At 41.3% G+C, this 17,266-nt stretch overlaps 3 protein-coding genes across 3 annotated transcripts; 1 reads left to right on the top strand and 2 right to left on the bottom strand.

Annotated features, from left to right (window-relative positions):
* Positions 1–571: 571 nt before the first annotated feature.
* Positions 572–7,019, bottom strand: atp6v0e1 (ATPase H+ transporting V0 subunit e1). Its single transcript, XM_049027551.1, has 4 exons — positions 6,750–7,019; positions 5,611–5,658; positions 2,103–2,221; positions 572–1,456 (listed from the first exon to the last, which is right to left on the bottom strand). The coding sequence occupies exons 1-3, from the start codon at positions 6,851–6,853 to the stop codon at positions 2,128–2,130; spliced, it is 246 nt and encodes an 81-aa protein (XP_048883508.1). The 5' UTR covers positions 6,854–7,019; the 3' UTR covers positions 572–1,456; positions 2,103–2,127.
* Positions 7,020–7,949: 930 nt separating this feature from the next.
* rpl26 (ribosomal protein L26) lies at positions 7,950–11,054 on the bottom strand. The gene is made up of 4 exons (XM_049027540.1): positions 10,965–11,054; positions 9,978–10,150; positions 9,209–9,349; positions 7,950–8,118 (listed from the first exon to the last, which is right to left on the bottom strand). Exons 2-4 carry the CDS (start codon positions 10,143–10,145, stop codon positions 7,990–7,992), a joined length of 438 nt encoding a protein of 145 aa, XP_048883497.1. The 5' UTR covers positions 10,146–10,150; positions 10,965–11,054; the 3' UTR covers positions 7,950–7,989.
* A 2,227-nt stretch (positions 11,055–13,281) lies between these two features.
* On the top strand, positions 13,282–14,927 carry LOC125750753 (interleukin-17B-like). The gene is made up of 3 exons (XM_049028986.1): positions 13,282–13,469; positions 13,669–14,018; positions 14,355–14,927. Exons 1-3 carry the CDS (start codon positions 13,446–13,448, stop codon positions 14,602–14,604), a joined length of 624 nt encoding a protein of 207 aa, XP_048884943.1. The 5' UTR covers positions 13,282–13,445; the 3' UTR covers positions 14,605–14,927.
* Positions 14,928–17,266: the final 2,339 nt, after the last annotated feature.

Here is a 17,266-nt window from a genome sequence, read left to right as displayed (position 1 = left end):
CAATACGGTCATATATAATTAAGAACAACAACAAATGTATCACTACAACTAAATACAACAGAAATAGCCAAATCATCGTTTCTTCAATTATTTTTTTATACAATCATTGAAACGGGCTGTTCACAAAAAGCTGTGGATTGTTCATAATCTCAACTGTCTTTCTGCAAGGTAACAGTTGATCTATTGAAGAGAATAAGGTCCATCCAGGCGTCACTAATACCGAAAATGACGTGACCCACGCTGTGGATTATAGCAGAAGAAAAGGTCTTTCAGGGGTTGGCAGCAAATGTTCCGTTTTAAGATCATTTTAGGCAAATAAACCGAAGCAACAACGCTCACAATGTTACATAAAGTCTTCAAATGAAACACTGAATGCTGCTGCTGTATATCCAGAGGGAAGGATTGTAGTGACGTCATCTAGGCCTACACTTCCTCAGGAACCGGCATCAGCGCTCACAAGCGAGGCCGGCGTGCTCCGTGCCTGTCACTCTTATGCTCCTTGTCTGCCAGGGGCTTGGAAGGTGAAAGATGAATAATGAAACAATAGCACCTGTGAAACTCACATGCTTAGTACTTGAAAAATGTGTGCTTTATTAAAAGTAGCCATACAACCACAGCTGGGCAGATTACAACATACATGTATTCTGCAAAAAACTTCAGTAATCACCGAGGAAATATTGTGAATTCACTTCATCTGCACTCGGTGTCTGTTATTGATTTAATGTCTATCCAAGGCACTGATCTACAGGTGAAAGCACACAAGTCATCTGCAGATGAAGAGATTAGTCGCCTGGCACAACTTGATTATATTTCAGTTGTTTCTAGCTGCAGAAGTAAAGCTGTTTCTCTCAAACAGATACAAGAGAAAGTGACAGGTCACACTTTCACCTTTTATTTCTAAATGTTATCTTTAATAATCACTTAACACAGGGTTATTGTGAACAGGAACATCCCTTAACTGCATTACATTTTATGATTTGAAATGTTTTATACATTAACAAAAGGACAGCATAAAAGGACTAAAATGAACATTTTAAGCAACGCAACCTTTTGTCATCAAAGGTTTAATGTCTCTGACCGCAGAAATTCCACCACAAAAGATGCTAGCAGTTAAATTATAAAGAAACACGACAATATGAATAATAAATAAATGTGTATTCTATCAAGAAGCAGTTGATCCTACCTTGGATTCATAAAGAGAACAAGAAAAAAATCCTCAAGCATACCGATCGAACAATAAGTCGTTAAAGCACAGAAATTACACAAACGAGCAGAAATGACATTTACTGATTAGCATTCGTAGTTTGTTGTGCTGAAATAGAAACTGCCACCGCAGGTGTACGATGCACGCTCAGACTGCCACTTAAGGTCACTCATTAGCCAATGCATCATACTTAAAGAGGAAGTTCCTTTTGTAAAGGTCACAAGAACAGTCTAGTGAGGAACAAAGCACCTTCTGCAAGAGAATTGGGGGGGGGGGAACAGTTAAATTAATTTCAACTATGTCAGCCATTTCCTCTCAAGCAAACAAATGCAAACTTTTCCCTGGAGCACAGCTATTTGGGCTGTGTTTTAACTTGCGGTACCACAATCCCATTCCAATTAAGCAAATATTCTGGGCAAATAAAAAAATAAAAAATCCCCCACATTCTGAACTAATAAGTGTCAGCAAGAGCTGCCTGGCCTTGGGGGGCAGAAGTAAAGTACACTCTGCACCCCTGGGCCACAGGCCAGCCTTCCCACATGATAGGAAACAGGGAGAGAAAACAATCAGAAATAGTGTGAAATACGGACTGTAAGCTGGGTAGATGCACACAAAAAATTACAGCATTACTCCAGCTTTTCCAGGTGGAACCGAACATTAGGATACTAAAATTAGACTGGAAATCTGTTTTTTCACCTTTGAAGACATTTCTTTGCTAAGAAAGACAAACTCCTTAGCAGTCTAATTTACACGAAAGTTATATCAATATGTACAACATTCATTCTAAACATACAGAAGAAACAGCATCTTTGGAAAGCAAATGGTTTCTATGAGGAGCTGATGTGCTCTCGTCTTACTGTTGTTATGGGATGGATGTAAAAGTTGTAGAGCTGACTACCTGCTAAAGGAGACTGCCGCATTCCTCATGGCCAGTGGTAATAGAGGTACCAAATGGTGTCATTGGTCAGTGATGGTCCAAATAGGGGGTTCAGCTGGGCCAGGATAGCAATCAACCAACTGTGGGACACAAAAAATTAACGTAAGTCCACTGCGAAACGTTTTGCTTTGCGGGATTCGTTTCCATAACACAGTAACATTCACATTCGCAAAACTGGAACCCAAATTACTCTACAGCTGTTATTTCAAAGTTTCCCACTGATTTACATTTTTCCAATAACACATATAAAGGGAAAGTGAATAAACCAGGGCATCCAGAATAAAACTCCAAGCAATAACCATTAGTATAAGGAATCTAAAACGTTATTCTTTAAACTGCCAATAAAACACACTGTTCCTCCAGTTACAAATTCTTTATTTAGCAGATACTTTTACCCAAAGTACAGCTGAAAGCAGGGACAGATAGTCCTCAGAGCAGTTGGACTTAAAATTCTTGTTGAAGGGCCCAGGAGTGCAAAGCCTGGGATTTGAACCTATGACCTTCTGATCCCAGGAACAGCATCCTAACCTACTGAACCACACATCATTTTTTAGTTTAACAAAATATTTTTCATCATTTTGTATTTTTTTTATTTAAAATGTAAGACCTGCACGCTAGCTGAATGCGTTTAATTTTATCAGGTACACATATTATAAAAGTCTTGTTTTTAATAAAATCGGGCTGCTTATGGGATAGCATGGTGTTTAGTGCCCCCTGGTGTCAAGATAACTAAATAATGCTAAACCAAAGCTTGCAGAGGTTAATTTCCGCAGAACTTTACGTTAATCCACCTAATCCTCTAAAATTTACCTTTATGATAACGACCTCAACCTCCATACTCGATTCACCTGCCTTCCAGACACAATCTATACTGTCAAAGTCTGTACTGTCACAACACATGCAAGTTCGACTGTGTATCGATAAGAATGTACATCCCAGGAGTCCAGTACCTGCTTATGGTTCAGATTAGGGCTGGGCAATAAAGAAAAACTATTTATTGTGGAAAAAATTATCATTCAATCTTGATAATAAATATCATGATAGTCATTGTTCCTAGGGCTTAGGTTGAGTTTCAACATCAGTAGGGACTAAATCAGCCCCAAAACCCCCAGCTCCCTAAACACACACGCTGTACTTCCACAGTATGGATGTCCCCACATTCCATACCAAAATCTACGGCCTTGCATTATTTCTTCACTTCAAGGCTACCCTGGTGGCATGTGTGGGTCCTGGAGCGGCACAGTACGGTAAACTCAGGCCCACCCGTTCAGCGTTCTCGGCGGGCTGCACAGTACGGTAAACTCAGGCCCACCCGTTCAGCACTCACGGCGGGCGGCACAGTACGGTAAACTCAGGCCCACCCGTTCAGCGTTCACGGCAGGCGGCACAGTACGGTAAACTCAGGCCCACCCGTTCAGCGTTCACGGCGGGCTGCACAGTACGGTAAACTCAGGCCCACCCGTTCAGCGTTCACGGCGGGCGGCATTGTACGGTAAACTCAGGCCCACCCGTTCAGCGTTCACGGCAGGCGGCACAGTACGGTAAACTCAGGCCGACCCGTTCAGCGTTCACGGCGGGCGGCACAGTACGGTAAACTCAGGCCCACCCGTTCAGCGTTCACGGCGGGCTGCACAGTACGGTAAACTCAGGCCCACCCGTTCAGCGTTCACGGCGGGCGGCACAGTACGGTAAACTCAGGCCGACCTGTTCAGCGTTCACGGCGGGCGGCACAGTACGGTAAACTCAGGCCCACCCGTTCAGCGTTCACGGCGGACGGCACAGTACGGTAAACTCAGGCCCACCCGTTCAGCGTTCACGGCAGGCGGCACAGTACGGTAAACTCAGGCCGACCCGTTCAGCGTTCACGGCGGGCGGCACAGTACGGTAAACTCAGGCCCACCCGTTCAGCGTTCATGGTGAGCGGTACGATACGATAACACGATAATGTCCTACAGGTACACATGTGTCTGGTTAAATCAGTTCACTGTTGAAAGACAAATGGATTTTTCTTTCTCTTTGTTCATTAGGTTTTAATACCACAGGTCATTTAAAAACTGATTTAAAAAAATATATAGTTGAGTTTGTAGTGTGATTTCTCTTATGAATTGTCAAGGGACTGGCCCACCTGATTTTCTGCCAGCCCAACCACGCTATAAATTCGGACTCAGCTATTGCTTCAAGACTGCATTTTAGCTTAAAATTCCCTTAGAATTGCCCTTAAACAGATTCGGGACATGAAACAGATGACAGACTGAATGGACTGTAAATCCATCCATCCATTTTCCAAACAGCTTATCCTTCTGGGTCGTGGGGGGTCCGGAGCCTATCCCGGAAGCTATAGGCACAAGGCAAGGAACAACCCAGGACGGAGGGCCAGCCCATCACAGGGCACATTCACACACCATTCACTCACACATGCATTCCTACGGGCAATTTAGTAACTCCAATTAGCCTCAGCATGTTTTTGGACAGTGGGAGGAAACCAGAGTTTCATGCAAACTCCACACACATGTGACCCAGGCAGCGACTAGAACCCGGATCTCAGAGGTGTGAGGAAACAGTGCTAACCACTGCACCATCATGCTGCCCCGGACTGTAAATCAAAATCTAATTAAAAAAAAAACTATTTTTTTTGTCACAGGGTGCAATACTATAAAATGATGCCAATTCTCAGTCTTGCTGTATGTTACGGAGAACAGGTTTCACACTACTGGGAGAGCAACTGAAAAAAAAAAACTGTGTCCCCTTCTGAACCAATATGGGATGCATTTTTCTTCAGATTTAAAATGGAAACCCTCATTTCTGGTGTGCGTCGGTGTAAGTGCTTGCATTCTGTAGGTTCTACTGTATGACAATGCTTCGAGTAGTGAAATACGTTTGCAGTATTTCCAGTTTTCGTCCGAGTTTACAGTACACAGCACTGTTGCCAAAGTACTGCCACACCACCACCGTCTTTTCACCTTGTTCATTCACAATATTTTCTTTTCTAAAACAGGTTGTGGCTGCTGACCTGTCACTTTCTTCACCAACACTGTGCTCATTTCTTCATGACAGTAACAGAACACTAGCATGCAACGCGCTCCGCTAACGCAGTCAGTCGTGCTGTACAAATGTTATCCGTTCTTAAAATATTACCATATTAATCGTTGGAATTCATCTTTTTATTGTACAAATTTTATATGACAAGTATATATATTGCCCAGCCCTAAAAGTAGGATAGCCTTGGTATTCTAATTCTGTGTTTTTTATATATTTGACTAACAGCCCCAAAGGAGAGTTTGGTTCGCGCGCTCGGGGATATCTGACAATATCTGCACAAACGAACGACAGCAATGAATTTAGAAAAATGTGAATTAGGAAAAATAAGCAATTGGAGCATAAGTCCTTCGTTTGGCCATTTCCGCAGCTGAAATGTGCCTGGAGGTGATTGTTCGTACCTAAATCACATTCACGGTACGGCAATACTTACAACAGGTAACAGCAAACCGCCGTTAAGACCAGCATAGTCACAATGACCCTACAGGGGAGAAAACACAAATATCAAACAAAAAATTAACGTGCGGGAAGAAGACAGGTAGTGGTGGCAATTTTATCCAGTCTGCTTCATGAAACTACGTTTTTTAACTTGCATTTTAGCTTTTTGCACTTTAGCATAATTGGATTTTTAACTTACACAGTCTACAAAAGAACGGTTCAGGATGCATTTCACTCCGTGTTGTACTTTGTATAACTATGTATGCGACAAAGGATCTTCAATCTTGAAGATTTGTTAATTAAATTAAAACCGCTGGTTTGCTGTTATGGAAATGAAAAGATTTCTCCGCAGTATTTATAAATTGTTACTGAGTGGAAGAAAACTGCAGGTCGAATGACCAAACTTCATAGGATCGTAACTTGTTCCTTCTAGTTAAACTGCTGACTGTCACATGCTTCTTATTCAGACTCCATTCGGCAATTGGGAACCAACAGTTCGGAGGCAGAAAGAGGAACATTTCAATTATACATTTCTAAACGCATCTGAAATGAGACCTTAAAAGTAACCAGCATAAATCAGCACAGCATTCAAGGGCATAGATGTGGGTATAACGGAGAGATCATGTCCCCACCGATATTGGGGGAGTACCGTGTGTTTGGGGTGGCGGGGGGATCGGGGCTGATTTTGCCACAAATAATGTCGAAAAAAACCTACTCCCTTGACATTACTGTATGTCCCAAATAAGCGTGCGAATTAAAACTGAAATAAACGCCAAAGAAACGTAAACACAATCAAATTGCACAACAGCCTTATTGTCAAATTAGGACTTCCTTCGTGGTGAAAAAAAAATGCAAAAATGCGTGCAGAAAATAGAAGTAAAGCATTACAGCTCATTACAAATCTGGATATCGCGATCTACTATACCAATTACACATAAACGTTTCGCTTTTGATGGTCTTAAAAAGCAACATTATGTCCAACACGCCGAACTTTACCATTAGACTAACGAACGACAAGCAATAAAAATATGAAAAATAAAACGCGAAATTTTAACACCGACAAAACCCTAAATGACTAACAACGCGAAAGAAACGTGCAACAGGCTTTACCACGATAGTGATCTTTCTACTTACCCCTTGTTCGGTCCTTTGGGAATAAACCACGGTATAACTCCACCAACTACTGCCCAAAACAGTGTCATTACCGTCATAGGAATCACAAAAGAAAGGTTTTCCATTCTCTGTGAAGTATCCGGTGCCAATATATACCACCCAGAAAAAAGTTACTTGTTTTCTACTTTGAAATCTTAACAGTACGTAGTTTTCTGGACAACGCAATTTAGAACCAAGAAACTAAACAACTCGGTGAGACACGTCGGCCAGGAAGCGAAAGTCACATGACGCGCCGAACCGAAGGGGCCGCTACGTCACAAAGCGAGTTACAACGTCAATCAGTACACCACTATTGCGTAATTAATTAACTTCACAGCACTACTGTTATTAAACAATACTAATTTTTATTAGACATGAATATTACTGAGAAGTATTTCATTCACTAATAGCGTAGAAAAAGACTCACAAATCGACTTCATTGCTGGCATGAAGTATGGAGCAATATTTTTCACCAGCTGGGGTGTTTTACCACCCCACCCATAGTTTAAATTGAGTTCATTCATTTTCGTAAAAAAATCTCCAGGAACGCTCTTGGTATAATTAAGAGAACTCGTTCCTGGTAGCTCACCACGAACTTCACTTGTAAAAACCGGTTTAGCTCAGCAGTTACTTCGCCTGTTGGAAAAATTGACTGCCCTCTCCTAGGATCAGACCGCAGGCACAGTCCGGCATTTATATTGGGCAGTGGTGGCTTAATGGTTAGGGAAGCGCACTTGTAATTAAAAGATTGAGATTTGAATCCCTGACCAACAAAGCACCACTGAGGTATCCTGAACGTACTAACACTGAATTAACTGCCCCCTGCTATGTCACATCACATATGCTAAACGTAGAGAACATTTCATTGTTCTGTGCTGTCAACACTGATCACTTAATTCTGTTTGGGAACATAGTGACATTTGGGGCCATCGTGACAAAGAGTTAATTTTCAAGTTTAGCATGTTAGAAAGTCTGATCCTCAGTCCAAATATGAATTATCCAATTGCTTAAGTGTCTAATTTCCAGATGGCAGCAGCTACTTGCCGTTTAGTCAGTTATATCTTGCCATTTGAAAGTTTAAGTTTTTAGACACGCTATTGATCCAGCAGATCGCCAATTCGGCAACAACTGTTTGCAGAATCAATCATGTTTGTAGAAAGACATGCACACAGGACACCAATGTGGATTTTTCCTTTTATTGTCATTAGCCAAAGTCTGAGTTTCACTCCTGCATTTTTTCAATAGTCTCCTCCTTGTATTTGCCCTTTTCCTTGCCCTCCTGTCGTGATTTTGCTTTGCGCTCCAGAATCTTCTTGCGATCCTTGTCAAGCTTTAGCCGGGTTATCACGACCTGCGAGAGAGAGAGAGAGAGAGAGAGAGGGGAGACTGAGAAACATTCCAGGCACTTACAGAAACAAGGAGGATTAAAATAAAACGATCTTTAGCCCTTTATGCTTATATGCATGGCTGACAAGACGGACATGGCAGATGTGGGTTACCTAAAGACGCCAACATATCAGGGTTACATTCCCCTAAGGTAATGTAAAGACTGTGAATGGGTGAAGTCTTGTGTTGCTTTCAAGTGCTGGTCTCTGGGATCCCACCTCGTTTTCCTTATTGGCTACTGGTGTTCCTGTCCTTTGGTGTCACTGGCTGAGGTCTGAGCCCCTGCAGCCAATGAGGTACTATATAAACCGGCTGAAGCTGCACTTTAGGGCCTTTGGGGATTTAGCAGAGCAGTTCTGTGTGAGTGCTCTCTGTTAGCCTATGCCTTATGGGATGTTCATGCGTTTGCTGTAGCGGCAGGTCACTCAAAACACTGATTCACCCTTTCTTTGCTTTTATCATCTTTGCCAGAGAAACCTTGTAGGGGAAAGTGGCAATTTTAGTTTGATTATGACCTTTTTTTTCCCTGTTTTTCGTTGGGTTGCAGGTTTGTACTTTTTGTCTTGTACATTAGGTAACCAATGGAACCAATTTTTGTTCCAACTCAGGGTTGTTTTGTTCGTTGGCCTGTGCTTCTCCCTTAAAGTATTTTATGCTTTCTGTGAAACAACCTGGCAAAGACAAGCCATACTAAACTGACCCAGATAGTCTCACGTTCCTCCATCCAGTGTAAATGCTGCTCCCCATACCTCTAGGCCAGCTTGGGGACATACAAATGTGAATCAACACTGCATTTCAGCCCATAAAAAAAAACCTACAACACAAACTACTCAAACTATCCCTGTTCACCAGTGACACAGATGCAGTGGTTGAGAGTTCAGCACCCAAAGGATAAAAAAATCAAGTTTGGGAACAAAAAGCCGGAAATGCGGCCCTTCCTTCCCATGCGGCTTGAAGGCCGCTCAGGATCAGCTTGACAAAACACTTCACATGTCACAGCTATCCTATATACAAAAAGACTAAGACAGAGCATTCAGACACAGGGATGCACTTACCTTGCTGGGGTGGATGCCGACGTGCACAGTGGTGCCATTAGCCTTCTCGCGCTGCACACGCTCGATGTAGATGACGTACTTCTTCCTGTAGACTTGGACAACCTTGCCAATTTGCTGGCCTTTGTAGTGTCCTCGTACAACCTGCAAAAAAAGAGAGAAACGTGTCCAAATACAAGACATAGCTATTTCTGAGAACTGAACTGAACGCAGAAACTGTGCAATTTTCCAAAATCAGACCATTTGAATTTATGGTGCTTCAATTAAACTACTCTGTGCTGGTAGAGGCAAGAGGACACCAGATTTTGGGAGTTACCTAGAAATACACAAGGTCCTATATAACATGGCTATAATTTCCACAGACCATATGACCTAAACTGATTCACCATCAAGCTACTAACTGCCCAAAATAGCAATTATAAAGGGAGGGGAAAAATAAACAAACAAGAAAAGCGTCTAGCTAATGTGACCCTGCTTTTAAACCATGAAAACTATTATTTTCAGTTATGGCAAAAAAAGTAGTTTTCCTTTACTCAGATCTGAGACTCCCTGCAGAGTAGCTGGATTAACAAAAACATCTATAAAAATATACAAATATATGGTTTCTCAGTAATTATGCCTTCATTGCAGTTAAAATACATTCAGCTATATCAAAAGCTTAACATTCTTCAATTGTCTCCAACAAACTGATTCAGTCACTGTCCTGAAACAGCCTCTGCATGCCTGGAAGGTAAGCAAAGGTCAGCAGTGAGGAGGCGTCCGGCTTTCCTACCTGGACCTCGTCATCCTTACGGATGGGCATGGAACGCACATTATACTTCTGTCGCAGTTCCTTGGAAAGAGGGGAGGACATGATCTTTCTGCGGATGTGAGAGGGCGCATTGAAGTGCCTCTTGCGGTTCTTGCGACGTGACGACGACACAAATGGATTGAGCTTCATGATGGCTGTAAACAGAACATAGACACCAGCAGATAAACAGTTCAGCTCAGGCACCCTGCATGCTTCTGTCAGCGCATTAGCACACTGCGGACGAACACCATGTTCAAATGTATGGGTACTGATATGTAGCAACACCGTCAATAACAGCAGTCCACCAAAATCCAAATTTGCAGAATTACCACAAGCGTTTCACAAGTCGTCCCTTGTAAGGACAGATATCAACGAACCACGTAATAAAGTTTAAATCTCGTCCTCACTTGCTTGGGTGGCACTGTCCCATGCAGGTCATCTCACAATTACAACGAAAACCGTAAGCTAAACCCAATAACTTTAGACAACTGGAAAACACGATAACTTGGAAAAACTTCATCATACATGCTAACTATTTTATATTACAATACTAATACATTCTCAAAGACAGCACGCTCCTGAAATGCCCGTCACCTTTTATTAGAAAAAGATCGCCCCCGTTCATGAACGCTACACTAAAACACAACACAGGCGTTGTAAAACATACGTTTCTTGATATGCGAATAAACAGTACAACAATAAGTGCTTATATGGAGTAAATTATTATCCTAGACATGGACAAACAAGTTAAAATCCAGTCGAGAGCAAGTATGCTACTGCCTTACAGGCCAAGAGGTTTGTCGGGGTGATTCGCTGCTTAATCTCGGACGTGGAACACAAATATCAACTCGTACATCGTTAAAAAAATACATCTGAGTGGAATTTTTGGGGCAGTTCGGTGACATTATGGGCTCAGGACATGGATGATTGTGGATATCTTTGTACTTATTAAGCGCCAAGTATCCTTACCCTCTCGATCACTCCACTATGGCCGCCGGAAAAGAGAGATTCGATTTACTTCCGCTCACATTAGTGCCGCCGTGGTCTCGCGAGAAATCCTGACGCGCTTCGGGATTTCAGTGACGCGGCGAGATGGAAGACCGTGCGGCACCGGCAGTCCTGCCGTCTACATTGCACGTTATACTTTTAGTTACATGTTATCTATTATATGTGTATCTGTGTCAGGTAATTTTTGGTTTAGTCATTGTGCTGATACACTTAAGATTTAGTAGGCATTTGTATCCATAGCGACATAGAATTGAGAAAGCAGGACCAGGCACTGGAACACTTGGGGTTAAGGGCCCAACCGTGAAATCAGTATGCCAAGCGCGGGGATAGAACTGGTAACTTTGCAATCACAGATGCAGAGTCCTAACCCGTCGAACCACACACTGCCCCGTTACATACATGGAATGTACAATTTTCTCCGGTCACTGTTTATTGTGTTGTCTTAACAGTACAAACAACAATGAACATATAGGCAGTTATTACTTTTTTTGTAAACCTTTTAATCAAATAGGTTTTTCAAAACAGACTAATGCTCCATTTAATTATAAATATTTAAAGTACAGTCTTGTACTAAAAACATGATAGAATTCCATGAGATTAAAATCTCAGTAAGCAGGTCTTCATTGAATTCCTTTGTGATAATAACTCAAGTAGTTAACATAATATTTAGAAAGTAGAATGACAGCGACATTCCCGGATGTTTCACTTTTAGTGGCACAGCCCAGGGTGCATGAAGTGGTACTGATACCAAAGTCCAGGAATAAAGCAGGTTCTGCAGGGGTAGGACCGCTGCTGTCTCGCAGAAGCCGTCAGCGACTGCTGCAGGAAAGATCCAAGCTTGTGTTTCTGAGTGGTCCAGTGCAAAGTCCGGTACTGATTATTTGAAACTGCCCCTGGTGTATGTGTGTGAAATCCTGTTACTCTGAACTAGCTTGCTGTCCGGTATGTAACCCGTCTGAGGCTTAAGATATCTGACAAATAGTGCAAATAATCATTGCCCTGTCTGAAAGTTAATGAAAGATCATGTGGATTACTGTTTACAATACAATACATAGCCAATGAGTGAATGAACTGATTTACGTCCCTCCAATGATGAGAGATTAAATGGAATTTTATGGATAAAGAATCGCTTTAAATTAAGAGAGACGATGGAAACTAGTCGTGTTTCAGTCATCTGCCTTAAAATGATTATTTGGTCTCAGAAAAAAAACATATAAACACGGGATGAAGAAGGTTCGCCAGAAAAAGGGGGGAACAGAGCAACTCCTGACCATACAAAGTAAATCAAGATAAAAAATAATGAAATTTAACCTCCATTGACTCCGTTTATTGGGCTTGCATACTGAGTGGGGTGGGTGGCGGGGTCTCATATCCCCATTTGGAACAATCAGAACCGTAAGGTTCAAAATATATTTCCATTTACTGAGAATAAAGAGCAGACTTGTACTGAATAGCTTTTGTGGAACGTCTGCGCGATTCAAGTACAAAATATGGTGTGGCAGCTTGTATAGAAATCACCTGGTGCTTGATGAGCCTTTCTTCTGAAGTTTAAAAGTAGGGAACATAAAAACAAGTCATATCAAAGACTTCCATGGTTCCTGGGCAGGTGCGCTTTTACAGCACTGAGTCAACAGTCTATCAAACGCGAATGGCGGAGTGAAAAGAGCCGCAGAGATATAACCCTGACACGGATTAAGGAAATAAAACAACACACAGTTTTCTCTCAGAGGGCGTTTCCTGGATCATGTTTGCCTCGTTGAAGAGTGATTGTTTGTACTTTGACATGGTTTAAAATTTCATTAAAAGACTGACAAAAGGGAAACTTAACAGTGATACAAAGAACATAGTCTAACTATGACAACGGCGAGTATGGAAATTAATAAAAAGCGTTAATTTGCAGACCAACTAATTTCATTTAAATAAAATATACTGAAATGGCTAACTGAATTTTATCCACTAGTTTTTATGGATATGGTATGTAGCTCCTCAGAAATCTGTTGTAAAATCAGATAATAAAATCACGTAACGTGTTTTTATTCAATTTCTGAAGGAAAACTTCAACAGACGCGCATCACAGCGAGCTCTTGGTTACTTAAAACCGGGACACATTATATATATGTAGCAGAGGATAGAAGTTGCAATGCAGAATTCGGATGCGCAGAATTCCTAAGTCTGCTTGTCACAACCCACGTGCTCGGGGGGATTAGCGGGCCGTAATTGTAATTCCCCATCTATTTATCGGAGTTGTGTTTAGGATTTTTTCACTCCAGCAACGCAGAGTGTGCGGTTCTTATTCTCGGTTAATTCGGTCATAACCTGCGATTAACGTTCAGATTGGGGACAAACGCCTTGTGAGCATAATTAGAAGCTGTAATTTTTGTTATTTCTTCGCAGAGGTCAACAAAACAGGATTATATCATATATATATATATATTTTTTATCATGGTTAGTGTTTGCATACACCGGGTAAGTTCATTTATGCATTCATATGTTCATATGTTTTCACATTGTTTTAGTTAACTTTGTCATGATTGTGACTTTCTATTATTACACTACTCACTGACACGTCATTCTACCCTGCAGTAATTAATGTAATAAAATTATGCAAATAAAGTCGTGTGCGAGGATTTCTTAAAGAACTGGGTGTCATTCTCACCTATTCTAGGTGTTTTTTGCATTACTGATTTATACCATGGTTGTCCTCGAGGCTCAGACAGAATCCAGAGGTGGGCGAAAGGACGCGAAGCGCTCGCGACGGAGACACGGCCGGATAAAAGACAAAATTGCGTCTTCCCTGTTACAAAATATCACCAGCCAAAACAGTTCGCCCGATCCCATCATGGCAGGTGTGGACGGTGGCTCGAGGTCGCCGATTCGGGAAGAGGACTTCGAGAAGAGCATCGAAGAGATGGTTGCACAAGTGAAAAATAACTCGGCACTGTCTAAGAACAAGTGCGTGGTGGACCGACAGCTATGGATGTCCAACACTCGAAGCCTTTCCCCCTGGTCTTACAGGTTCTGCTGCTTTTATTTTTGCTGACATAAAATTAGATTTACGTTTATTGAGAAACATTCTCAATTAAATTGCTATTTATACACAATGAATCTACAAGCTGTTAGTCAGTCCTTGTGCACAGACTACTTGTTTTTTTTCAGTTGGCTTTATTATTATTATTATTATTATTATTATTATTATTATTATTAGGCCTATTATTACTTGCCTATCAAACGTGACACTTGCTGAACGGCCAGCTCGTTTCATATGAAGTTTTGACTCATTATTTTGTAATGAACTGTTTTGTGGTATTAACATACTGTCCTTGCATTTCACGTACGAAATGAAAAAATTAGAATCAACCACGACGAGAACCGCATTCCAGTGGATATACCAGAAGCCAAATGCTCTTGCGCCGGCTGCATCAACCCTTTCACAATGCAAGAAGACCGCACCATGAGCAGCGTCCTGATCTACACGAAGATCCCGGTGCGCCGGCGACTGTGTGACCGGCTTTCCGCGAAGCACCGGAAGAAAAAGAAGTGCCTTTCGCAGTATAAGACTGTTGTGGAAAGCATCGCCGTAGGTTGCACTTGTATAGTGTGACAGGAAATGGAATAACGCTAAACTAAACTTTACGAGTAACTGTGAGAGCCCATTGTATCGATATAAGCAAGTTTCAAAACTTAAAATTTAATAGTCGACATGATGCATTACTACCGTTTGATATTCTGTGTTATATCTTTCAAAACCGAAACAGGAACATTGCAATACGATAATTTCAAAAAGAACTTATAAGAAATTCAAAAGGAACTGAGTGTTTATTCAAGTTTTTAGTCTTTTCAATACATACGCTTCTATCGGTTATGACTCTGACTCTTTTTCAAATTGTAACTTTTCATTCATTTTTATTAAAATTTATTATGGCATGCTTGTCTACATTTTTCTATTACAGTTAATTGCTCATTTTATGATTAACTATACGAGTTTAAGGACAATATTTAACTTTTGACGGTATACCCGGTAAATATTTTAATTGCCACATATGAACTATTCCTATATGACTGCTTGTTTTATGACTCAGCTGCCATGAGCTGGTTTTCATTTTAAGATGTAATAAAAAACTGATTAATCCATTTCGAAACTTCGAGGAAGTGAATTTTCATCATGACGAATATATTGAAAGGTGAAGTACTCAGACCTTATACCTAATAGGCCTGATTAGGAATTAAACATCTAATCGTTTTTTGGAACAGATTTCTGAGCAATTTGTACAAATCAATTTTGTACTATTAAAACACAAAATTATTCATAAATAAATTCCGTGTTCATTCCAGTTTTCAAGGTAGACGCTTTTTACTCTAGAGAACATTTTTTTTCGGTGCAAAATAAATCATTGTACAGCAATGCAAAGTATATTGTTGAAATTTTTTAAACTACCTACAACATAATTTTCAATTTACCGCAAGACAATCAAAGGCAGGAAACTTCACGTTGTCAACAGGATCGTCTATGAACAAGCTACCGCACGTCACAATTCTGGGGGGGGGGGGGGGGGGGGTGCTCCATAAAGCGGGATTTCTCAGTTAGTTGGGTTAACTTAAGCTAAAAGTTATAATTGTCCAGTAGGAATGCTCCTTACTTAAACTCTTATTGGACAATCTTGACTTCTAGCTTAAGTAAACCCAGCTAACTGAGAAATATATGAATTGCTTTGCTGAACCCCCCAGCTGTGGATTTCTGTTCACTAATCAAAAACTGGGGACATCTTTTGGCTAAAATGTGCCTTCAGTTATCTCGTTCCAGGACTCCCCCCGCCCCCTTCCCCATTTTGCAAGATCGGAGGGGGTCCTAGGCTTTGGTGGGACTTAAAAACAACATATTAATGTAAATTATGTACGCTGCAGTGTGCTGTCTTGGCCTGCTCCATTTGAACTATATTAAAGCGGATATATTCTGTGTATGCACTTGCATCCATCTCTCAGTGACCCCTCCAGTTCCATGTAATGGGTGTGGACCTGAAACAGTTCCCAGGTAGCACAAGTTAAAAGGCAAGGGGAACCCCAGGGGTGCCGTCATTCACCACAGGGTACGCACACACACACACACACACACACACACACACACACTGTGATGTCAAAAAGGTTCACACTGAGCTGTGTGCTGAATTTGTGAAGTTCCAGGCAAACAGAGGATCTGCTACAGTTCACCTCAGTAGGGCAGGCCTTGTAGTCGGATACAGGCCTTGTAGTCAGATGCAGGCCTTGTAGCTGGATGTTCCGGGCAGGGAGGAGGGCACTATTCCGTGTAATACAATGGCCATGATCACTCTCTTGTTTGTGGGGTTCTGCTCCAGGCATATGTGCAGAAAGACAGCAATGCCTTGAGGTAAACAAGCCCGAGTGAATATGCTAAGCACATCCCACACAGTAAATCACAGCACAGATTACACACACATACACAGGTTTGTAATTATATCTCCGTGGGGACCCTCGATTAATTTCTATGGGGAAAACTATAATCCCAATATAATGACCTTAACCCCCACCCTGCCCTAAGCTTAACCTTAAGTAACCAAACAAAATATGAGACTTTTGACATTTTTAGCTTTTTTACTACATTCACAGGTCTTTGTGGGGACCTGAACAATGGTCCCCACAATGTCCAAAAACAGGTTTTCATCACGTTGTTTAATATAATATAATGTAATATAAACATAAACCACACACACACTCACACATTGACACACACACACACACACACACACACACAGGTTAGAACATGAGACCGTGGTTACTTTGCAGAGTCAGTAAATGTTGCGAAGTAAGTCTCGTCTATGTCTCGTTGACAAAGTAGACACATTTTGTGTTTGTAAGGGCACCTAGACCTATAATTATACCAGTCAGTTAACAAGTAATGTTCTTGCAGACACATGTAAATACAGACACACGCCAAGGGGACCTCACAATACAGAGACTAAACCCGTAAATTACTTAACAATTAACAAGCCAATAAACAAGCAAACAAATAAATGTTTGTTTGTTTATTTGTTTGTTTTTAATACCTATCACTTGAGACAGACGAATATTTTTAGCGTCTTTTAAGTCCCTACTACGTAATTTTTGGGGGCTACTGTTTATGAAGGTGGACAAAAACGGATGTGACATTTACCTGGCTATATCATGGGAGGAAAGCATTAAACGTAAGCGCAAAATTTCTTTTTTCGTATGCAAAATATGAAATAGGTTTATGGCGTACGTGGGACAAA

Source organism: Brienomyrus brachyistius, chromosome 10 (assembly GCF_023856365.1).
Source record: "Brienomyrus brachyistius isolate T26 chromosome 10, BBRACH_0.4, whole genome shotgun sequence".
NCBI lineage: Eukaryota > Metazoa > Chordata > Actinopteri > Osteoglossiformes > Mormyridae > Brienomyrus > Brienomyrus brachyistius.
Note: the sequence above shows the minus strand (reverse complement) of the source record. Positions and strands in the feature narration are given on the sequence as shown.

Bases quoted from the DNA above. Each gene is read 5' to 3' on its own strand.
- LOC125750753 (XM_049028986.1), top strand. From the start codon at position 13,446: ATGGTTAGTGTTTGCATACACCGG. The intron at 13,470-13,668 runs GTAAGTTCATTT...CACCTATTCTAG, and splicing joins TTAGTGTTTGCATACACCGG to GTGTTTTTTGCATTACTGAT. The intron at 14,019-14,354 runs GTTCTGCTGCTT...TGAAAAAATTAG, and splicing joins CTTTCCCCCTGGTCTTACAG to AATCAACCACGACGAGAACC.
- rpl26 (XM_049027540.1), bottom strand. From the start codon at position 10,145: ATGAAGCTCAATCCATTTGTGTCGTCGTCACGTCGCAAGAACCGCAAG. The intron at 9,350-9,977 runs GTAGGAAAGCCG...CTTTTTTTGCAG, and splicing joins GTAAGGATGACGAGGTCCAG to GTTGTACGAGGACACTACAA. The intron at 8,119-9,208 runs GTAAGTGCATCC...TCTCTCTCGCAG, and splicing joins TCGGCATCCACCCCAGCAAG to GTCGTGATAACCCGGCTAAA.
- atp6v0e1 (XM_049027551.1), bottom strand. From the start codon at position 6,853: ATGGAAAACCTTTCTTTTGTGATTCCTATGACGGTAATGACACTGTTT. The intron at 5,659-6,749 runs GTAAGTAGAAAG...TCTCCCCTGTAG, and splicing joins CCCAAAGGACCGAACAAGGG to GGTCATTGTGACTATGCTGG. The intron at 2,222-5,610 runs GTAAGTATTGCC...TGTGTCCCACAG, and splicing joins GCGGTTTGCTGTTACCTGTT to TTGGTTGATTGCTATCCTGG.